Source organism: Apis mellifera, linkage group LG8 (genome assembly GCF_003254395.2).
Source record: "Apis mellifera strain DH4 linkage group LG8, Amel_HAv3.1, whole genome shotgun sequence".
NCBI lineage: Eukaryota > Metazoa > Arthropoda > Insecta > Hymenoptera > Apidae > Apis > Apis mellifera.
Window position 1 is genome coordinate 12565414 of NC_037645.1, and position 24180 is coordinate 12589593.

A 24180-nucleotide genomic window follows, 5' to 3' on the forward strand; every position below is an offset into this window, starting at 1 on the left:
AGAGCGCGCGCGTTCGTTCGTTCGTTCGTTCACTTCGCGTCGTCGAATCATATCGAGAGGAGGTAGACAATTTTTGGAACGGAGCGAATCGGTGAAGGAGATGACGCGCGCGCGTATAAGCGCGTATAAATACACCATACACCTGTTACCTCTCCCTCGTTCCGTCGGTTATTCCAGCCAGTATAACCACGCCCACTTTTAATAACCTGGAATCTGGGATCAGCGATGGTAGCTAAATTTGGCCGTGTCGAAGGTAGGGGCAAACGTCCCTCCTTCCTCTCCGCGTCTCAGGTATCTTAAACCGACTTAAACCCATCTCTTTTTTTTCCTTCTTTCTTTTCCGCTTTTTCTTCCTTCCTTCCTTCCTATCCTTATATAGCATCGCTTAATTTCACGCGTAACCTGCCTTTACGATTCATAGCATCGCGAAACCGATCGATAAAGTAGGGTTTCGAAACGTCGTCGAGAAATTGTAAACAAAACGGGTCGGGAAAAGAATCGGTCATCGACTGTTTCCAGCGGATGGAAACGAGGCAATTCTAAATTTAATCTTGAAAGAAAGAAAGGAAAAGAAAGAGAGAAAGAGTGGCTCTTACGAGTGGCGGTGTTGACATAAAATATCGGTTGATCGGTCGGTGTAAAAGATGCCCGGTTAAAAATAGCCCGGTATTCCGGAACGAAACGTGTTCTCCACGAAATTCTTCGAGTTCTTTTTATATAACGCGCCAAGAGCTTTTCTTTTGCCCCCCTCCAATCTCTTTTAAACGTGCTCGTTTCCTCGAACGCCTTTCCTCGCGAAATCGACACGATTACGTAAAAAAAAAAAAAAAAAAGAAAACTAGTACGATCTTTTTAAAAAGGATTTCTCGGATATATTTCCGACTATACTTCCGTTCACATTTATATATATTACTCTTTGGTAAAAATAAAATAAAATAAAGGAGAAAAGAATAAATTTTAAAGAGGGGATGGATTTTGGAAGGATGCGCGTTATCGCAATTTTAGAACGAGCGTGGAAACGAGCGATGATTCGTCGCGTAAGAAAATAAGCGGCCAATGAGGTGGTCAGACGGTAGTCTGACTAATGACGCGCCTCCGCTACTTAATGCTCCTTCTTACGAAACGGCCCATCCATCAACTTCTGCCAGGTGCATCATTTTCTGTAATCCGAGCCAGATCCCCTTAAATATTACGCGCAAAGCTTCTCTCCCGAAAAATCTCCTCCTTCTTTCCAAACAAATTTATAATATAATTTTTTATCCTCGTTTCGAAATAACTCGAACGCTTTTTATCAATCGCGTTTAATTTCGCGTTATCCGAGAATAAAGGAAAGAGAAAAAGATTCGCTATCGTCGCTTTCGTAAGATTTTTGCGAAATTATATTTGGAGGTATGCGAGAGGTAAGCACACGGTCGAAACATTGTAAATAAATTCCGCCACTTTTTCATCCTGCCTACACTATTGGATATATTTAAAGCTCCTCCCCCGCTCGATTATTTCCACTTCCTCTCCTCGATATACCACTTTTCTTAATAACTCTCGATCTATCTACACATAATCTCGATCGATTCTTTTTTTTCAGGAGATAATCCTTTCGTTCTTTCTCGCTCGTCGCACGCGTTCGGCGTAGGCGTATAATTAATCGTTCTCGCGATGATTCACGATGCATGATTCGCGGAGGACGAATATATTCATGGTCGCGTAAACGGATTTCGTTATCGATAAATCCGTGCCAATTGAACTACTTTTCGATTCGACACGGGTCGAAAAATCGATCGATGAGAAAAAAGACATCCTATTTCTTTTCTCCCTAAATATTCGTATCTGGAGAGAGAGAAAAAAGAGACTTCTTACCTGAAGTTGCGACTCGAGATCGGCCTTCTGAGCGGCCAATTTCAACGATTTCTCCATATATTCCGACAGGGAGCCCTTCTCCCCGTCCAATTGCCGTTGCAAGGCATCCCTCTCCGTCACGAGTTTACTGTTCTGCTCCTCGAGCTCCTTGCGCAGCTTCTCCTCCTTCTCGAGCGCCTCCTGGGTCTTCCTCGCCTTCTCCTCGAGCGCCTGCAATTGCGATTCCGCGTCACCCTCGTTCCCCGACTTCTTCTCCCCCGCCGCGCCCTCCACCGACGTGTCACCCATAATTATCCCCTTATCTCTTTCGATTCACAGATATCCTCCGCCCAGAAGCACTTGATTCCTATTACCCTATTCCTCAACCTCGGAGAGGATCTATCGATCGAATCGAATCGAAAATTATCGACGCACGAGATTATTAAATACTCCTCGTATTTGCTCGATGGTTTGGGAAAAAAAAAGAAGAGACAGAGAAGAGAGAAGAAAGAGAGAGAGAAAGATAGGGGGGAAGGGCAAAGTTCGATAAAGAAAGGGTTGATTTTCGAAGAGGTCGGCGCGAGTCCGCGTGTCCAACTGATCTTCGATTCGAGCAAACGCCCAACTTTTCTACCTAAAATCCCTCTTCTCTCCCGACTCGGTGAGGAATCATCGCCCCACTCTCCAGCCGAACGCTCGATCGCTCGTAGAAAAATATATTTATAACCGATCCCGAGGGAGGGATCTCGTCGTCGTCGTCGTCGTCGTTGTCGTCGACCAGGAGGAGGTGACGAACCGAGTGGGTGGGTGGGGAGGGGAGGAGAGACGTACGAAATTAGAATCGGCTCCAGAGAGATCCAGATCCAAGTCCTCCAGGCAGTCGTCATATTCGAGATGAAGAGAGAGGGAGGGAGGGAGAGAAGACATTCTCCCGTAATTGGGAAGAAGATCGTTTTACTCCCAATCAACTCCGTGTACGCACGCATGTATGAAATCGTTTATAACGGGTGATACTATTTCCGATCGAACGCGGATCGTTTCGACCACCGCTTTATTTTCGTTCGACCCGTCGGAGTGGAAATTACTCGGTATTAATCGGCAGATTAACCGACCTTACGCCCTCCCCCCTCGGACGAACCCATGTTACACACACACACACACACCGCGTCCCCACGTTCTGGTCCCCGCTCTAGTTTACCAGAACATTACCAATTCTATTTCTGTAAAGAGTACTCGCGCGGCGAGATCGATCGGTAAATCAACGTCCGTTGTGAAACATATCCACAAATTCTTGTCAAATATCGAACGGTCGCCGCCGTTTCTCGAGAATTATTATACCTAGGGAACGTGATCGATCGATCGGTCGATCGTGATCGATCCAACGACCCCCTCCAATTCATTCGTCCCAAATTCTATTATTCCCTCGATATTCTATTATTGTAATAACTATTTTTCCTTCCTTCTTTTTTTTTTTCAATTTAATCGCGATATTGGGTCGGTAAAGCAGATCAGTACCGATCGGTTCTTTTCTCTTCTTCCTCTTCTTTTTTCATTATTTTCGGTATCTCGCTGCCAAATATAGTTCACTAAAATAAAATTGTAACTAAATATAACGAAAGCCGGATCATTCCATCTCTAAGATGATTAATTGAATAATTCTGTTATTCCCTCGATATTCTATTATTAAGTAATAACTATTTTCTCTCCCTTCTTTTCTTTTTTTTTCAATTTAATCGCGATATTGGGTCGGTAAAGCAGATCGGTACCGATCGAGAGAAATATCGTTCGGTTCTTTTCTCTTCTTTTTTCATTATTTTCGGTATCTCGCTGCCAAACATAGCTCACTAAAATAAAATTGTAACTAAATATAACGAAAGCCGGATCATTCCATCTCTAAGATGATTAATTAATATTCTATTATTAACTAATAACTATTTTCCTTTCCTTCTTTTTTTTTTCAATTTAATCGCGATATTGGGTCGGTAAAGCAGATCGGTACCGATCGAGAGAAATATCGTTCGGTTCTTTTCTCTTCTTCCTCTTCTTTTTTCATTATTTTCGGTATCTCGCTGCCAAACATAGTTCACCAAAATAAAATTGTAACTAAATATAACGAAAGCCGGATCATTCCATCTCTAAGATGAAATTAGATATCATGAATAATCAGGTGACATCGAGGCCCTGATGAAATCGCGAGTTTGGAATTTTTCGGATCCTAAGAAGTTTACGAAATCTCTGGGTCGAGAGAGCCCGCCACGAACCGCTGTGAATTATCTTTTCTTTCTTCGTTCTATTTCTGTTTGTTTAATAGATGGAGCGAAAAAAAAAATCGAAGACAGAGAGAGAGAGAGAAGAGAAAAATCGCGACGAAAATCTATTTATAGAACGTTAAAAAAAAAAAAAAATAGGTTAGCTTCGATTCTTTCATAAGATCGATAATTTCGATCGATGGTGGTCGAACGTTATTACAATCGTAATCGATGTATTTTTCGATTAAATTAAAATTTACATCTCGGTCGAATTATTAACCATAAGCGAAAAGAAGAAACGACGAGAGACGAAGGAAAGAAATCGTCGTCTCGATCCAAGTCCATCTTCTTTCGAAACGATGAACCTTCTTGAGAGAGAGAAAGAGAGAGAGAGAGAGAGAGAGAGAGAGAGAGAGAGAAGAATAGGCGAGGCGAAACGATCCGCAATTTTTTCCCATAAATATCGCGATACCCTCGAGACGTTACCCTCGAGACGTCGTCGACAATGAAAAAGATGGAACGTGCTTGTGCTTCTGCCAGAGATCGAATCGAAATCGATTTCGTTATCGATTAAAAATACTTCGTTGCACTTCGACCGATATTAATAATAACGATATTACACACGAGTGTATAATTGCTGAAAAATTTTACAAAAAAAGAATTTTACAAAAATTTATAAAAGGAATCGTTTAATAATAATTGCAAAAGAATCAAAATTTTGATAGAGAATCGCGAGTGAGATAAGATTGGGAAAAAAAGAAAAGAAAGAAATATACGTCGATGGAAGACGGTGAAAAAAATCTTATAAAAAGAAATGGAATGAATAATAATAACGATATTAATTGCTGAAAAATTTTCGAAAAGAATTCAAAAATTTACAAAAAGAATCGTGTAATAATAAATTGCAAAAGAGAAATCAAAATTTTATACAGAATCGCGAATGAGATAAGATTGGAAAAAAAAAGAAATATACGTCGATGGAAGACGGTGAAAAAAAATCTTATAAAAAAAAATAGAATGAATAATAATAAGGATATTAATTGCTGAAAAATTTTCAAAAAGAACTCAAAAATTTACAAAAAGAATCGTGTAATAATAAATTGCAAAAGAATCAAAATTTTATAAAGAATTGCGAATGAGATAAGATGAAAAAAAAAAAAAGAAAAAATATATGTTGATGGAAGAAAAAAATCTTATAAAAAGAAATAGAATGAATAATAACGATACTACATACAAGTGTATATACAATTACTGAAAAATTTTACAAAAAGAATCGTGTAATAATAAATTGCAAAAGAATCAAAATTTTATAAAGAATCGCGAGTGAAATAAGATGGATTGGAAAAAGAAAAAAAAAAAGAAAGAAATATATGGAAGAATTTTACAAAAAGAATTCAAAAATTTACAAAAAGAATCGTGTAATAATAAATTGCAAAAGAATCAAAATTTTATAGAGAATCGCGAGTGAGATAAGATGGATTGGAAAAAGAAAAAAAAAAAAAAGAAAGAAATATATGGAAGAATTTTACAAAAAGAATTCAAAAATTTTATAGAGAATCGCGAGTGAGATAAGATGGAAAAAAAAAAAAAAGAAAAAGAAAAAATGGAAGAAAAAAATCTTAAAAAGAAATGGAATGAAGAGAGAGAGAGAGAGAGACTCACGGCAAGCTCGTCCTCGATACGAGTTGCGTTGAGGAGAGGTTTAACTTTCTGCCACAACTTCCACCACGGCCAAGTACGAATTTGCAGATACTTCCTCAAATTTCTTTGCACCACGACCAAAGCCAAACGTTGCTCCTGCAGCTTCTTGTAATCCTTCCTCGACAGGTAACCTCTGATGTAGGCTTGCATCCAGGACACGATTTTGCTCAATCGTTCGTCACGGAACTCTTCCATCTGACCCAACACTCCGGCACGGAAGAATACCTGTTGCGTATCGAACACAGGCCGAGCAGGGCCAAATACCTTCCATTAGTCTCGTCCATAGGTCTCTTACTCGATCTCGACGACCATTACTTTGATTACTTTTTCCAAAATTTCCTTCCTCTTCATCCGTACCCCAATCGTACTTATATAAACATTCTTTCTCCCCTCCCCTCATCAAGTAACCAAAGTAACGAGCGTTCTTGCCTTCGACTGGCTTAGATGCTAATTTATCTAGAAGGATCGTCATGCAACAAAACTCGTGGAAGCAGGAGGCGAGGATAAGAAGAGAAGCATCGATATAATAATAAAAAAAAAAAGTCGAGGATTAAAAAACAATTACGATCCGAGAGGAAAGAATAATCCGGGATATTAATAAAAGCGAGGCGAAAGTTACCTCTCTCCGCCGCAATATGGCGAGCGAAAAATAGGCGTAGTGATCGTGGCTCCATCGCGCAGCGTGGATTAATAAGAAACTTTCGATCCTCCAATCAAATCCTTTTCATCTCTTCCAATTTCGATTCTTTATAACTCGAGAGCAAAGAAAAAGAGAGAGAGAGTTTATATTGGATATTTTATTATTGTATCAAAATAAAAAGAAAAAATTGGAAGAGAAAAAAAGGATCGAAAGTTTTCGACGATGGATAATATAGAGTGCAACAGCCACGCCGTTTCACAACAAACCAAAGGCGTCCAATACCTTGGTATTGCCCATACGATACAACTCGGGCTCCAGATTGATCGCGTCCAGAATCAGTTGGGTCGCCTTTTGCGGGTCGCAAGGCTCTTTGATGGCATTGGCGCACAGAATTTTGTATCTGCGGCGGTTCGTTTTATTTGTGGTTGGGATGGTTGCCACAACGAACAACAAAAAACAAAGAGAGAGAGAAAAAAATCATCACACGTGGTTAAACATTTATCATTACTATTATTATTATTATTATTATTATTATCATACGTGATTCTTCTATCACTTTGTTGATAACGTGAGAAAGGGTGTGGGGGGAGGGGGGCAGAGAGCGAGATCCGTCTTAACATTGATCTCGTGTATCCTCGGGTGTAAAACAACATTTGACATTTTTCTTGCATCCGAGAGTTATTCGTTCTCAGAGAGATTCATTCGCTCGTTCTATGAGAGTTCTTTCTTCCAGTCTTATTCTGGTCATTAAAACTGGATGAATCGAAAGATGAAAGGTTGGAACGATTCATGGTCCCCGTATCATTTTCCATTCGAATATTTGGATAAAAAAAAAAAAGAAAAAAATATGGAAAATTCCAAGATAAAATTGGAGATACGGTGGTGCATTGATAATTTCAAAAAATTTAAAATTAAGCGACTCGTAAATCAACCTTGAATTACGATATTCTCCTCTTTGGTTAGATACACTGGTTCGCACTTGTTGCATTTATATTTGCCAGGCAGCATCGATTATTTTAAACGCTCATAGAAACATATACAGATGTACATTATTCCTGCGAAATAAACATTGGATCGATCGATACGACAGCGCGCCGTTTTTATCTTCCTTCTTTTTCTCTAGCGATTCGAAATTTAATCGTTAGAAACTGTAATGCCAAATAACGAATAAATTATTTATTATTTTTAATTAAATTGAACTAACTTTATTCGAAATTTTTAACTTTTCCAAAAAAATTGGAATTAAATTGGATTAAAGCCAAATTTTGATTTGATTGAGCATTTTAATAAATTGAATTACTCGAATCAATTTTAATAACTGGATTAATGGCCAACTCTATATAAAAGATATAAGAAATTTTGGTTTATTATATGAGAAACGAATCCAACTATAATTAAACATTTTAATAAAATTTTTAATTTCTAATTGGATTAATGCAATGGCTATATAGAAGGAAGGCGCGCTGCGCGTATCGCGCACGATCGTAATGATTCGAGGAATCGGGTGCGAGATAAATAAGCTTCGAGAATCGGATGCGATCTCTCTCTAATTGGGGGGCGTAACATGCCTTGGTGTGTCCAAGACGATACTGATCGGGATCAAGACCGGTCGATTCCAAAATCGCCTCAGCAGCCTTCTTCGGGTCGGAAGCCACCTTGTCGACCGCCGCCGGTGCAAGAATCTTGTACCTGGATGGGTAAACGGGCATCGCCGGGGGGCAAAGAAAAACAAAGGTGGTGACGTTACGGGCCATTGCTACCACTACTACTATTACTACTATTACGTACACAGGGTGAAAGAAATCTCGTATCAACGTATTCAACGTAACATATTTTTTTTCTATCGAATTCCTGCCTGCCTCTGCGCGCTCGTCCCTCGATTCCGCGACACTCTTCTTCTTCCTATTTTAATATATTTTCTACGGGGGGAGTAGAAGGGTCACACACAACGGGGCGTAATAATAACGAATAATCTACGAATATCTTTCTAAGTGAATGTAAAAACAGGGGGGCGGGGGGAGGGCAGAGATAAACATTCGATGCTTACGAGTCGTATACTCACATACATATATATGTATAGACAGATCTACGTATCAGGAGAGAGGGGACAATTCACATAATAATAATTGGATACCGTTATACTTGTTACGTTACGAGTAATCGATGTAAAATTTTAGAGAAACGTATCTAGAGTTAAGTGAGCCGCGCGATTCATCCAAATGAAAAGAAAAGAAAAAAAAGAGAGAGAGAAACGGTATCCAATTTGTCGACTAGGGGATTGAATGAAATAAAATCCATCTTCTCATCGAGATTGTTGAGAAAGGTAGACGAAAAAAAAAAAAAAAGAAAATTCTACGACGAGAAAGAAGTGGGACGGAGAAAAACGCAAAGAAAAAAATTCAAAAATTTTCGTTCGAGAAATGCAACTAGCCTTAGTGTGACCAATCCTGTACATGTCCGGATCGAGGCCGACTTCGTCGAAACATTTTTGCGCGGCTTTCTTTGGATCCGGCTCGTTTGCCATCGCAGCCGGTGCTAAGATCATGTAACTGTACGATCACAATATAAAATATCATTTTACCATCCCTCTATTCGTTCTTCTATAAATTCCCCCTTTTCCAACTTTTCCAACTCTTCCAACTGTCAATCTAAATAGCGTTTCTGGTCGCGTTAACCGTAATTCGAGATAAAATTTGTCAAGCGAATATACGAAATAAATAAAAATATATATGTATAAATATGTACGTATATATACACAGAGTGAGTGTCTTTGAATTGAACAATATATCAGTATACTTAAAAGAAATAAAGATAAGAAAAGAACGTTATTTCATCTTTATCTCGGTTTTCGACGTTCTAATGACCATACACACTCGTTTCACCCCACCATATGAATCCATCTTTCGCGAACGTTACGTTTCATATTTTTATTAAAACTACTAAAATTTATGCTCATTCGTATAATGTTCCTTTTCTTATTTTTACATATAACAACCGATCGTTTAATCCTTTAATGTACCAATCAAAAATTCAAAAGTTTTTCTACTCAATTTTTTTATTCTCTATTTTCTTAAACGAACAAATTTTGAAAAAAAAAATAGTTTTATGCAAAAAAGTCTAAAGTAATTGCATACTTCGCTTAACCGAGTTAACTCGAGCAAAAAAAAAAAAAATTTGAAAAGAATCAAAAAATATCGAAAAATAAACTTTTTAGTTAAAATTTACGACGAGGTATTGGACGAGAGGAAATAAGCACGACAGTAATGAATTGTTTATATAGAAAAACTTTAACGAGTTGTTTATATAGAAAAAGTCTAACGAGTTGTTTACATAGCTGCAGGTTTACGAGTTAACTCGGGCGAGTGTGCTAAGAGAGGTTGATCCAAGGACACAATCCCGCGTATATACGTACAAAACAAAATACTGTTTGAAATATAATACGCGTATACATAGAAAAGAGAAAGAGAAAGAGAAAGATAAGAGAAAGAGAATTTACTTACCGTAATTTGAAGTCAGGATAGACCATCCTGTTGGGGAATCCTTTACGACAAATACGAATGCCTTCAAGTACACCGTTACAAGTCAATTGATGCATGACAAGGTGAGAATCTATGACACCCGGTTGCTTCATCTCGTTGGGGATGATGCAACGGACGAAGTGGGGCTGGGTGGCTCTGAGGGTGGTCATCAGATTGTTCAATTGTTCCCTATAGGACGAAGAGACCGTGGAGAAGCCACCGCCCTTCTTGCCGCGTCCACCTTTGCCGCCACCGCCACCAGCATCGCCCGACTGACCGGGATGATCGGCGAATATCTCCACCAACAGTTTGTTCCCGGATTTCTTGAACTGGTCGACCACCGTGTCGTTCAACGGATCCTTGTTCTTCTCCAGCCAACCCGTGATATTGTAAGGTACCTGTGCGCAACATGACAACATTTCAACGTTTTTCCAGACAAGGATAAAATAATTATTATTATTGATGATAATAATAATAATAATAAACGTACGTTTCCGGCGTAATGGCCGATAGCGAAGTGAGCCGGTTGCTGACCAGGTTTCGGTGGTTTCGGTTTCAAGTAATTAGGACTCTTGCCAAGGTGATTGTTGTTCAGCTTCTCCTCAAACGTTTTGTCCGTCGCTTTCGGGAACATAGATTCTTCTTCAAGAATCGACAGGATACCCATAGGCTAGATTCGAGTAGGGAAAAAAAGAGATATTTCGATCTTAGTTTGGATTCTTTTTTTTTCTCGAGAGTAACGTTCCGGTAAATATCGGTAATAACAAAAAAAAAAAAAAAAAAAATCGTGGAAAATTAATTCACGTTACTCTCGATTATCGCGAAACGTTAAAATTGTTCGGTCGGTAAAATTGTTCGATCGATAAAATTATTCTTTGTCGGTACATTTTCATTCGTATCCAAGGAAGAATTGCCAAGACGAATGGAATAAATTTTCGAGTATAATAAATTTAAGAAATCGAAAAGATGGAATAATGAATTTCGACCGATCAATTTTCCTTTTTTTTTTTTTTTTTTTTTTTTTTTTTTCTTACTTTACTCACCGACAACGTAAGCACGATAATTCAAACACACGTAACACACATACACAAAAAGAAAAAACACAAGGAAAGCTTTAGAAGCATGGATTATTTTGTTTGAAGGGTCATCGATAACTTGATCACGCATTCCAGTTTTCTTATTACCTTTATATATCTCGATTTTTTTTTTAACACGCTTGAAAAAAAAAATCGATAAAAATTTAATTCGCCTTCTCGCATCTGTCGTTCTTTATTGAAACAACATTTGCGAGAATTCTCTTTATAAAATAAGCTTGGAAAGCAACATTGAACATTAGAGAAAGAGAGAGAGAGAATTAGGAGAGCAAAATTAAGAAAGAGATAGAGTATGAGATGCGCGAGGGGGAAAAATGAACGAACGAAGCAATACGAAACCAACCTGTCGAAAAGCAAGGTTAATTAGCGTAACGAAGCAAAATAATGGAGATTACGCGCCATACGATACGCGTCATCGCTTATTGCCATGCTGATGAGATTTCTATTTTTCTTTCTTTCTATTTTTTTTTTTTTTTTTGCTTTTTTTTTCTTTCTCTATTTTTCGAAGCTGTCGACCTTTCGTTCCTGCCGTTCCATGCGGTGATGCGTGACATTGCAATACCTTCTCGATTAAATCGATCGTTTGTTGCAGATCCATGCCAAAGTCAATGAAAGTCCATTCGATCCCTTCGCGTTTGTATTCTTCTTGTTCGAGAATGAACATGTGGTGATTGAAGAATTGTTGAAGCTTTTCGTTGGTGAAGTTGATGCACAGTTGCTCGAAACTGTTGAACTGCTCGAGACCAAGGAGGGGGGGAGGAGGGGGAAGGAAAGCAAACGGAGAACAAAGGTAAAAAAAAAAAAAAAAGACAGCTGTCATTAATGCTGCTTACACGAACAACAACAACAACAAATATCGGGGATTTCTTATTATTTTTTTTTAACAAATTTTCTTTTTCTTTCACAGGGTATGTCATTTATTAAGCATGACCATGAGTCACACGAGTTACTCAAGGATTTCTCGCTTTCGAGTCAAGTCTGCTTCAAGATTATATTTATATAAAATTATATTTATTTATAAATTATATTTATATAAATATATATTATAATTATTTTTACACGAGACAATTATCAATGTTATCGATTCATTTTTTTCTTTGTTATATTCAAAGGAGCAGACTTGCTAAGAAGCTAAGAAAAAAAAGAAGGGGGGGGGAGTACATAAACAAATATAAGATTAATATTAATTGATTCATAAGCCGATCGATCGATCGTGGATCGACGAGCTTTGGTTTTCAAAGTTAAAGTTTTCTCGTTTATCGATCGATTCCGATGAAATTCTTGTCGATCGATGATTACGAAGGATAAAGACAAAACAAGAGGGGGGGTACAAGGGCAGAATGAATTATGCAGAATTATGATATACGGAATATGTGAAATAAATAATGAATTAGAGCTCGGTTCGAAATTCACTTTCAATATATGCATATTATTAATTTAATTTATTTCGTTATAATTCGTATATAATCCAAAAAAAAATGTTCTTTCGAACTCACTTTTCATTTCAATTCTATTCGAACAACGAATACAGACGAAGGATTGAACCGTGCTCGATACAAAATTTGGAACCGTCTTTTTCGAACAGACGGATCGAAAGAGGAATAGCTGCAACAAGAGGGGTTTTTCAAACAAAAAAATAAAAAAAAAGAAACAAGAGAGAGGGAGAAGCACAACAAAGAAGTAAACAAGGTAAATGTATCGAATACCTTTCGAAATGGTTCCGAAATGGAATAGCGAGAAAACGATAAACGACGAATAATTATTTAGGAAAGTAATACGAAGAAGAGAAGATAAGACAAGATAAGCGTGAGAAAAAAAAAGACGAGAGCGCAATAAAATATTCAAACCGGTCCAAAGAGGTTTGCGAGATATTTTTTTTTTTAGATAGAAAAGCTTGCTGGTTCGGTCCATCGCCAATTTTGCTCAGCCCTTCTCCAATTTTTTTTTTTTTCGCTTTTCTCGTGTATCATCGTATCTTTTCATTTCACATTCTCGCTCTTCGAGAATTTCGCCTTTGCGCGCGGCAATACCTTCTCGATCAGTTCGATACAAGAAGCCAAGTCCATCCCAAAGTCGATAAATTGCCACACGATCCCTTCTTTCTTGTATTCCTCTTGCTCGAGTACGAACATGTGATGATTGAAGAATTGTTGCAGTTTCTCGTTCGTGAAGTTGATGCACAGTTGCTCAAAACCGTTGAACTGTCGCATTTGTAATAGCATAATGCGCGTAAAGTAGTGCGCACAGGCGGAAGGGGGGGTGGCGGGGAGAAGAGAAGAGAAGAGAAAAATCATCGGAGCGTGAAACAACCGAGTCCGAGTTTACCAAATTACGAGCTCTTTGTAGCCTTCATTTAATATTTCCATGTATTTTTAATTCTATCGTCGAAAAACGAAAATATATTCAATTCTTTTTTTTACAAATTTTATTAAAGCTATCCATGAAAGCTGCAAAGAAAGTGTAAACAGTGTTCGATAGATCGAATTTAATTCTTAATTTTGTGTTGGCATATTTAAAAAAAAAAAAGAAAGAAATTTTACGATTTAAAAAGCGTGGAAATAAATTATTCTTGCGTGAGAAGGGAGTATATGCTTGTACGATTTACCACCCAGTGTAAAAATATGAAACTACTACTGTGTACGTAACTACTCAAAAACAATTGAATGTGAAAACAAAAAGAAGAAAAAAAAAAGATAGAACAAAAGGCGATGATGGAAAATTTGCAAACGAAAGCAATATCCAGGAGGAACGCGGTAATTAAAAAAAATTTCCTTTTCCTTTGATTGCGGCACATCTATATTTAAATTTATTTACGAGACTCGACGACAAACGTCGGGCGGGGGGAGAAATTTGGTTACAGGATTTGAGCGGATCGAAACCGAATGTAAGAGATATGCCTAAGCGAGACACGGAAAAATTGCTTGCTTCTCACTGCGAAACGCGAAATCACAACACGATTTTAACAAAGGAAAACAATACAAAAAAAAAAAAAAATGGGGAATGAGGGGAAAAAAAAACAAGAAAAAAAAACTTGGTTTGCGATCAACCCAAGAAAACAGTGGACGATCACTATTTGCCTCAATAAGCGTTAAGTTTTGCGTTTTATCAAAGATCCAATCGGTCATTCTGTGGATCGTTTACGCTGCTGCACTCTTATTTTTCGTTCTTTGCTTTTTTTTTTTTTTTTTTTTTTTATCTTTTAATGGGTGGATCCGTCATTTGGTCCGTTGCCATTCGATCGGTTCATCCGTCTTTTTGTACCTTCTCGATCAATTCGATACACGCGAGGAGATCCATGCCAAAGTCTATGAATTCCCAGTGAATGCCCTCCTTTGTATATTCCTCTTGTTCGAGGACGAACATGTGATGATTGAAGAATTGTTGAAGCTTCTCATTGGTGAAGTTGATGCACAGTTGCTCGAAGCTGTTGAACTGTTCGAGCAAGAGTCAGCCATGCTTTTCGAATATCGATATCGTCTATTTACGTCTTTGTCAATTTCTTTTTTTTTTTTTTTTCTCTCTCCTCGATCGTCCGTTTCGTCTTTTCGAGGATACGCTACGCTACTACACTTAGTACGACTTATCCTCGCTTTTCGTCGTTTCGTTCTCTTTGTTTTCGACACGAGGATAAGATATTATCGATCGATAGACAAAATTTCACAACTATTATTCGCAAAAAATAAAAATTAAAGGGAAAGACGATGAAATTCCCTTAATTCGTTTTTTTTTTTATATTACCGAGCAAATTCTAATCGTCGATCGATCTTTTTCTCGATTTGCAACAGTACTTTTGTAAACACCCTGTTTACAAAAAGGCGTATTATCGGGTATCGTCACTTCCCGAGATCACAAGTATTTGTATCGTTGTTATTTAGAAAGAAAAGAAACGTGGAAAAACGTACGATAAATTCAAATATTTGCATTCGTAAAAATAAATCGCAAAGAAAGAGAGAGAAAGAGAAAAAAAATACTTTTCAGAACGAAAATTGAAATCGAATTATTCGAGCGGCAAATATTTCAATTTATCAACGTGTATCGGGTGTAACGCAAATGATACTCGATACACTTTTTCTTTACTTTTCACGTAACTTTCTGTAACTAATCGTTCAACGTATTAGTATTTACTTTTTCTACCAACCGAGAACAAATCAACTACACTTTCGGCCCGTCCCATTTTTCAGACGAAGCCGTTTCTTACACCGTCCGTGTTTCTCGATGGACAGTTCGAAATCGTGTCTGATCTTCAACGAGGATTAATTCAACTACTTATTAATAATCACCAACCACAAGTTTTTATATAACTACGTGAAGTCCACTGTTTTGTCATATTTTCGATCGAAATATAAACGATAATAATAAACGTTATTAACCTCGCTTTCACTTTCTCCTTTCTCGGGATCATACTCTTAACCTCTTCCTGCGTCTATCGAGACAACGCCGTGACCAAGTGTTTCGCTTGGATCTTCTAAAATGGAGGATCATGCTCTACGCGCAAACGCGTACCACGAAAGGTGGAATATTCGTGTAGACATGCGCACACTGTTCGAGAGAGAATTAGATTGGAGGAAGAACACGTGAAATGGAAAGAGATTTTTAGAGATATAAACGAGACATACAAACGTACGTGGAGGGGAAATACGACGAAATTATAAAAAAAAGTCTATTTAAAAAAGGAAAAAAAAAAAGGATCGGAAGATTATCTAACGAAAAATAGATGTCTAAGAAAAATTCTTACGGGGAATTGAGTTAAATACATAGTAAAAATGTATACGTATGTACATATTGGAGAATCTAAAGAAAAAGTACTCTACGTTCTAATTGGAACGCATTATTCGAGAAGAAGGAGAAAAACGATGATCTACCATTTTACGGAAAACACACACATCTCCTAACGAGATGACGAGTTTATCGACAAACGGTAACTACGGTGAAAAACGTAACCAAAAGATTGGAAAGATTGACATTTGATTATTTCTGTACACAGGGGCTACCTTCTCGATCAGTTCGATACAGGCAGCCAAGTCCATTCCAAAGTCGATAAATTGCCAGACGATACCCTCTTTCTTATATTCCTCTTGCTCGAGGACGAACATGTGATGATTGAAGAATTGTTGCAGTTTCTCGTTCGTGAAGTTGATACACAGTTGCTCGAAACCGTTATACTGAATGAAACGAGGATTAGAAAACATTCTCGCGATGAAATTCTTTCGGGAAAAAATTCTTTCCTTTAACCGGTTAAACGAATCTTAAATGTTAATCCACGTTTTATCCCGACTAATTTTACTCCCTGTAAATCGCGTTACTTGTCGCGTTAATGTGTTCCTGACGTGAAATCGAACGTTCAGAGTTGGGCATCGAAAAATATAACCAGTCAAAAATCTCGAATAAAGTTACTTCGAATAAATTACTTATTAAAATGAATAACGAATAACGTTTATTCGTAACTATTGTAATCCGTTTTACAATTATCTCGAGATTATTATCACGAGAGTAACTTTTAAAATTTTGCCCATCACTGATAACGATTTTTCTTCTTCTATCGTTCTATTATCGTCGCGTTGGCGATTTTACGAGAGAAAAAAAATAGATAAATTTTCGATAAAATCGCCAACACGATAATCGATAATTCGTCTTTGTCCGATATTTCATTGGAAGAAAAAGAAGAATGGTGGAGGAGGAAACTTACATCGAAGATCTCAAAACCGGCAATATCCAGTACACCGATGAAGTGTTGCCTCTTTTGCTTCGTGTCCAAAGTCTCGTTACATTTTTTCACCAACCATTTGAACAACCTGTCGAACATTGCTTTCGACATGGCGCCCACCGAATAAGCGACCTGATCCTTGTTACGACCCTGGGTGACGAACTCGTTACCGACCTTGATCCTTGGTTTCAACAAGTTCTTGTAAAGATCGGCACAGTCGCAACCCAACAATTTGGCCACGCGTTCACCTTCCTGCGGCCGTTCCAGAAACAACATTAGCATCCCGATTTCGTATCTCGGGAGGGGGAAAAATTAATTTGAATCAGAAGAGCGAATAAATACCTCTGTGCCATCGGCCTCGGCCTGCTCCTCTCGACCCCTTTGCTTGAACTTCATACCACCCATGTGCATCACAGCGGCGGTGATCTTGTAGATGTCGTTCTTCTCCTCTTGGGTGAAACCCAACACGTCGAAGGCTTGCTATCGTTCGAAGAAAATAAAGAAATCTATTAAAAAAAAAATCACGCGCTCGACTCTCGTATCAGAAGTTTCTTTTTTTTCGTTTTTGTATTACGATTGATAAAAAAAGAAAGGAAGAGAGAAAAATTGATAAACTTCTGACACGATGTATTTTATTAAAATTATAACGTGGTAGTGGTTAGTAGAAGCACGCAAGGATAACGACGAGGATATAAAGCCGGAAGATGGAATATTCTTCCCGATCTTTCAAAGAGACTATATGTGTATGAAGAACAATAATGATAATAATAATAAAAAAAAAAGAACTTTGATAATAGTCTCTTTGTAAAATTGCGAATAAGCAACATTTTTTTGAAGCTGATGCGATTGAAAATTGTACGAGAAAGCTTGCGACGATTGAAGCTTCGATTTAGATGTTAGAGAAAAAAGAAGAAAGGAAGAAGAAGAAGAAAACGAAAAAGCAAAAGCAAAAGCAAGCTCGTATCGTTATCTATAAATTTGTGCTTTTCTATCCAAAAAAAAAAAGAAAAAAATAAAAAATCAATCAAAAGTAACGAAAGAAGACAACGAAGAAGAATAAAAAGAAGAAGAAGAAGAAGGATAAAAAAAAACGTTTCTTACGATGATCGTTCGCTCGGTTTGCGAGTCGAATCCGTTTTCGTTTCGAGGCGAAACGAAGCGAGAAGAGGATCGACGACGAGATTCGTTATCGGTTCGAGTATTTCGAATCGTCGCTTTCGCCATCCATTTCGATTTCGGCTCCGTCTCAAGGCCGGAAAACGAACCTTTCGTTTCGTAAGCGAATACCGGAATAAAATCGGATTCGCATGAACAACTACGAAAAAATTAGGTAGAAAATTGGGTTCTAATTGGACGGTGCGTAGTATATTACCGCTTACGGTAATATCCAGACATTATGTACACGTGGAATTTCGCTAAACGTGTGAAGAGAGAAAAAAAAAGTAAATCTACTGCTATTAATTGGATATCTGGGTAAATTCGATAATTGAGTCGAAAATTATCGAATGAGTATAAAATTGATCGTGTATATATATATGTAAACATGAATGGGAAAAATAGGAAAAATAAACTCGATTTAATTTTCGTGTTCGAATGACTATTTACGTTATCCACTACTACGGAGAAACGGATAAAAGGAAATATATCTATATATATATATATCTATATATATATAAATAACGGGGGAAAAAATTGTATAAAAATGGAACGAGTAGAGAGAAATATATCTACATATATATAGGGAGAAATTGAATCGTTCTTAGGACTTACGTCCGTCAGTACACATTCCTCGCCATCGTCGACGTTGGGGATCGTGATTTTTCCTTGAGATACGTTAACATAATCGTATATGTTGTTGGACAAGAGACACATGTCTGCGAAACATTTCGAAGAAAATAAATATTATAAATATCGCATCTTGGATACGTTTTCGATTTCCTTAAAAAAAAAAAAAAAAGAAAGAAAGAAAAGTTTCCGATTAAAACTCGATATCGTTATATACGCATATACCGATCGTATGGATCGATCCGTTCTTGTTCCGTTCGAACGAATATTTCGTGCGCAAAACGAGCCGAGAGAAATGCTGGCGAGAGAGAAAAAGTGAGTCGGAGCTGATCGGGGAGCGGGTGCCGTGGGGGGAACGTTCCGTTCGAATCTTTTCTCATCTCGAATCCAATCCTTCCGATTCCTTTCCTCCCCCAATCTCCCCGCACCCCGATTGCGGCGGCGGCAAGCTTTCGCAGGCGGGGCGCGAGGGGGTGACGAAAACCTCGGCCCAACTTTTTCCATCGCCCGCCTTCGATTCTCGAGGAGAAGGAGAAAAAGGAAGAAGGAGAAGGAGGGGGAAGAGGTGGAAAGCGACGTGAAAAGTTGGTCGAGATTTTTTTGCACACCCTGGGGTTGGACTTACGTCCGTTTCTTCCATGTCCGCGGCGTCGTTGACTCCCGGAATTCTGGTCTTACCCTGGCTAATGTACCAATAGTCCCCGATCCGGTTGCTCAGCAAGGTTAATTCTGCATTATTTCGTTCACGTTTTCAAGCTGTCTGCTTTTGTATCGAGCGTTGGTATCGTTCACGGTCACTTGTGTTTATACACACACGACTCGCGCTCGCTCTCCATCTGTTTTTTGCGCCTCTTTTTTTCCGCCACGTTAAATATATATACCATGCCAATAAAGATATTTCTCGAGGATCCCAAGGTGAGAGCGATCGCGGGCCGAGTGTGAGAGAAAAAGAGAAAGAGTGGATAGACACGTGCCAAATGATTTGCGACAGAAGAAGCTGAAAGAAGAAGAGCAATAGAGAGAGAGAGAGAGAGAAGAAAGAAGAGAGAGTAAAAAGAGTATAAAACTAAAGTATAAAGGCTAAAGAGAAAGGAAGGAAGAAAGAGAGAGAGAAAGAAAGAAAGAACAGTAACAGGAAAATAGTAGAGAATAAGAAAATGAGAAGCCAACAAAACATGGTAGATGGTATATATTGTTGTATCCGCCTTGTTGTGCCGCTGTTCTTGCACCGCTAATTATTTTAACTTGTATACTGTATGTTGTGTGTATCTGTGTGTATATGCTGTTAAACAGAATACGAGTTGGTTATATTTTAATAAAGAAGTGATGATGAGCGTCGATGAGCTGAAATAATAAAGGAGAAAAAGAGAAAGAGAAAGAGAGATAGAGAGAAAGAATACAAACAATGGTAAACAAATCTCAGCACATACGTATGTATCGGCAAAAATATTATTCAAAAAATCAAAGACAAGAACACGAAGCTGCTTGGAAGTGTCGTTTTCGCTTCTGTAGAAAAAGATAGAGATTGCCAGCTAAGGAATTTATTAATATTAATATATCAACGTTATTCGAGACGAAAATTGTTCGAAAAAATGATGATCTGAAAAATAATCTTTTTCTTTTCTTCCTCGAGGAAAAAAAGCGAACTCGTCCTCGATCTCGAATATCGCTGGAAAGAGAGAGAGAGAAGAGAAAGAGTGCTTGACCGGTCAAAAGGAAGCACTTACATCGGTGATTAAAAGTTCCTCGCCATCATCGAGGCCAGGGATAGTCGTCTTGCCTTGCGACACAAAGTAGTAGTCATGGATGTTGTTGGACAACAGCAACATTTCTATACCGTGACCAAGAAAGAGAGAAAAAAAACATGCAGGTATTACAACTACTAGGCGAGGGTGCCATGTTTCCTGGTGGCTTTCCTTTGGATCTATCTACTTATCTACGAGGGTTGTATCTACGAGGTTGTATCTAATTTCATACGTAACCGTCGAAAGAGAGGACGGTTTTGTCCTTCCAAGAACAAATTCGTTGAATTTGTTAATGCGTGTCGCGCACAACGTTGCCCTATAGACGTTGTTCTTTCTTGTTCTAAATTGTCTTCCCTCTTGGATAAAAACATCTTAATTTTAATAATTTAATAATTTTCTCTTTTTTTTTCTTGCCGTCCGACAATTTAGAACAATTTGATTCCAATATTAATTTTCATTAAGTAAAGGTAATTAGAAGACAGGAATAAAATACGCAGCATACGGTATACAGCTCTTTGAGATACCGTTCTCCTCTCTTTTAGCGCCTCCTCACCGACTTTCCTGCTGGGGGGAACTACTTATACGTACAATAGAGAAAAAGTCCTGTGCTTTAAAAGGACGTTGATTAACGTAATTAATGAGGGATCGTTGCCACGTCGAGAAAGATACGAAGATCGTAATGAAAATTTTTCTCCACGAAAATTTCGTGCGTACATATTCGTATTTTTCCGACCTTCGTATTTCCTGCGAAACAACAAACGATCCTACGAGGAGAGGAGTGCTATCTAAATCGAAATAAAGAAAAATAACAAACAAGAGAATGAGAGAAGCTGTAAAAGAATAATTTCAGGCGGAGTGGTGTAGATGGTGTTGTTGTCGTATAGCGAGAATAAGAGGGGGCAAGGGGAAGAGGGAGGGGGAAGAAAGAAGGCGACAAAGAGAGAGAGAGAGAGAGAGAAAGAGAAAGGTTCAAAGTGAGCGATGCGTAGTCCCGTAGATGGCATGATCGTCGGGTTCTTACGTCTGTCAAAGTACACTCCTCGCCGTCGTCAACATTTGGTATCGTTGTCTTGCCCTGAGAGACGAACACGTAGTCGTGGATGTCGTTCGTGAGGCAGCACATTTCTACATACATGGAACCGAGGATCAAACAAAATATCATCAAGAAATCATCCGACTGGAAAAATGGGTAAATGCGTGTCGTCGTGTTTGCCCCTTGTTCTCGTAACGAGAGTCGAATCATCGAATATCATCGCGCGTTCTTTTAATTAAACCTTTTTCCTTGATTGGAAAGCGAGAGTAGGAGGAAGATTAAATGGAAACGATTCTATTTTTTTTTTTCTCCTGTGAACGAAATATATATATATATATACTTTCGAAGTAGTGAAATCTCTCGATTATTATTCGAATTTTCGTTTCATTTCCTCGACTATTCTCTCTCTCTGATCCGAAGTTACCTTCCTAAAGTAGAAAGAGAATATTACGCCAGATAAAATCGCTGCTTTCGAAAAATGAAAAAAAAAAAAAAACAATCTGGATTAAAACGAATATATCATCTCGAATATGTATATATATCACGATCTCTCGAAATTATCGAAATCGAAAAGTCTTACCCTTTAATCCAGGAACCGAGCCCGACATCATTTGGTAGAAAATGTGATAAGAGCGTTCCAGAGCCTGTTGCGAGATGACACGAGCCTTCTCCAGCAGATCTGTAACGATCGATAATTAAGAAAAATGTACAAATATACTATATATATAAATTATAAACGACGACGTTTCTTTCGAAATTCTTTCGAATGATGACGCAATCGTTTCGCAAACAGAGGCAAGATCAAACGTTTGATCGACGTTTACGAATACGAATACGAATAATGGATCGAAGCCAACTACGTCTCCGTCCGCGTGTTACAGAGACAGAGAGAGAAAGAAAGAAAAATAAATAAATACGTGGATTAATAAAAACTTACATGTCTCGATATCGGCACCGGCCAATTTTCCAGACGGTCCAAAGTGGATACGGATGAATTTACCCTGTTGATTTCAATCGAGTCGAGTATTTCGTATATGCGAGGGAATAATGTATAAATAGAAGGGGGAATAGAATTCTTACGAAACGCGAAGAGTTGTCGTTACGGACGGTCTTGGCGTTGCCGAACGCCTCCAGTACAGGATTTGTTTGAACGACCTGATCCTCCAGAGAGCCTTTCTTTTGGGTTGGATCGTCCGCTTTCTTGGTCGAGGCGCCGACGGTGGCGAAGTACGCGATTACCTTCTTCGTGTTCTCGGTCTTCCCGGCTCCCGACTCACCGGTGATCAACATGGACTGATTCTCGCTGTCTGTAAACGGGAGAAGAAGAGGGGGAGGGAGATATCGATCCAACATTCTTCCGTTTCGCGCGAAAACAAACTATACACGCGTGTCTTACTGGTAAGCATGTTGACGTAGGCTCCGTCGGAAATGGCGAAAATGTGAGGCGGCACCTCGTTACGCCTTTTGCCTCGATAAAGTTTCGCGCATCTTTGGGTGTATACGGGGAATCTTTTGTAGGGGTTAATAGCTACACAGAAGAGGCCAGAGTAGGTCTGAAAATTTACGAGATCGAACAAGTTGTGAAAAGGGAAAACTTTGTGAAAAAAAAAAAACACAAAACGTTTATTAATTCACTAATTAAGTTATAGACGATTTCTATTCATCGTTCGTCGATGTTTGAGATTTTTTTCCATCTCTTCTTTCTTTTTATTTCTTTTTAGTTCTTTAATTCGCAAAGGGAAAAAGAGAAGAGTAGAATGGAAATCGTCGTTTCGAGATGCCTCGGTTTTTCATCATCATCGTCATCGATTTTTCGATGATACTGGGCATTAGTAAAGGGGGGGAGAAAAAAAGAAATATCTCGTGTCCTGATACGAGAATTTCAAAACTCCATCAAACTCGTTCCTTCTTGTTTTGGAACGATGAGAAAACGATCGTAAAGAGGATAATCGGACGAAGGCGATTGTTTCCAATTTTTTCGAGAAAAAGAAAAGGAAAGGAGAGAGAAAAAGAAAGATGCGTCGTCACACGTGTACGTGTTTTGTAAAACGACGCAAAAATTTTGCTTAAACGAGAATCGAAGTTTCTCGAAAGGACATGCAATTCTCAGGAATGGATTTTATTGAAAGAAGAAGAAAAACGTGGTGACACGTCAATGCGGTGTCTTTGTCCAACGTTTTCGTTCGTGCACAGCCGATCCACGGATTCGTCTCGATTTACAGTGGAAAGGCTTCGATGAAACACGAAAGAAAAAAGAAACGGGGAAACGTTTTCTTTTTCTTTTTGCCGGGATGAAACAATCTTACGTAAATAAGTTTGGCGTAGTAACGTTGCTTCAAATTGTGCAGGACCGAAGCATCGTTGAGATAAGTTAAATTCGACATATCCTCGCATTTCTCATATTTCGGTGGGTTTACTTGTTGCAATTGGTCCTTTTTGAAGTCCTTGGTCTATTTTCCCCCATGGAAAAGAGAGAGAGAAAAAAAGGGATTAGTACAGGTAGAATAAAATGCAACTTACGTAGATCAAATTGCTGTAGTAACGTTGTTTCAAGTTGTGCAACACGGATGCCTCGTTCAGGAACGTCAAATCGGCCATATCCTCCGTTTTTTCGTATTTCGGCGGATTCACTTGGGCCAATTGCTCCTTGCGGAATTGTTTCGTCTGCACGGGCATTCTTTCTTTACAAATTTCGTTCTAATTTCTCTTATTTTTTTTTTTCCTACGAAATTTCTCCACTAATTTTTCTCTTCGTTATTTTATTATTATTATTATTTTAATAATTATTCGTCGAGTAAAGAAAAAAAAATTCAAAATTTTAACCGAATAAATTACAATTACAAGGAGCGATCGAATCGAGAAACGATATTAACGTATA

The 24180-nt window shown here is 38.3% G+C and overlaps 1 protein-coding gene across 34 annotated transcripts in view; it reads right to left on the reverse strand.

Annotated features, from left to right (window-relative positions):
- LOC409843 (myosin heavy chain, muscle) overlaps positions 1-24180 on the reverse strand; it is a 35014-nt gene that overhangs the window by 7159 nt on the left and 3675 nt on the right. For 3 of the 34 annotated variants that reach the window (XM_006569794.3, XM_006569805.3, XM_016913419.2), the window contains exons 3-16: positions 23609-23752; positions 22699-22855; positions 22383-22609; positions 22240-22303; positions 21883-21981; positions 21291-21394; positions 17082-17219; positions 16722-16991; positions 14297-14467; positions 10432-10611; positions 9924-10339; positions 7992-8112; positions 5745-6008; positions 1855-2064 (exon numbers count right to left, since the gene is read on the reverse strand). In XM_006569794.3, the coding sequence (XP_006569857.1) occupies positions 1855-2064; positions 5745-6008; positions 7992-8112; positions 9924-10339; positions 10432-10611; positions 14297-14467; positions 16722-16991; positions 17082-17219; positions 21291-21394; positions 21883-21981; positions 22240-22303; positions 22383-22609; positions 22699-22855; positions 23609-23752 (2565 nt within the window). Of the gene's footprint in view, positions 1-1854; positions 2065-5744; positions 6009-6705; positions 6824-7991; positions 8113-8854; positions 8973-9923; positions 10340-10431; positions 10612-11597; positions 11769-13065; positions 13237-14296; positions 14468-16026; positions 16198-16721; positions 16992-17081; positions 17220-18509; positions 18614-20251; positions 20356-21290; positions 21395-21882; positions 21982-22239; positions 22304-22382; positions 22610-22698; positions 22856-23608; positions 23753-23822; positions 23967-24180 lie in introns of all 34 variants that reach the window. The other 31 variants (XM_026442153.1, XM_026442159.1, XM_016913426.2 and 28 more) reach the window with 24 other exon arrangements.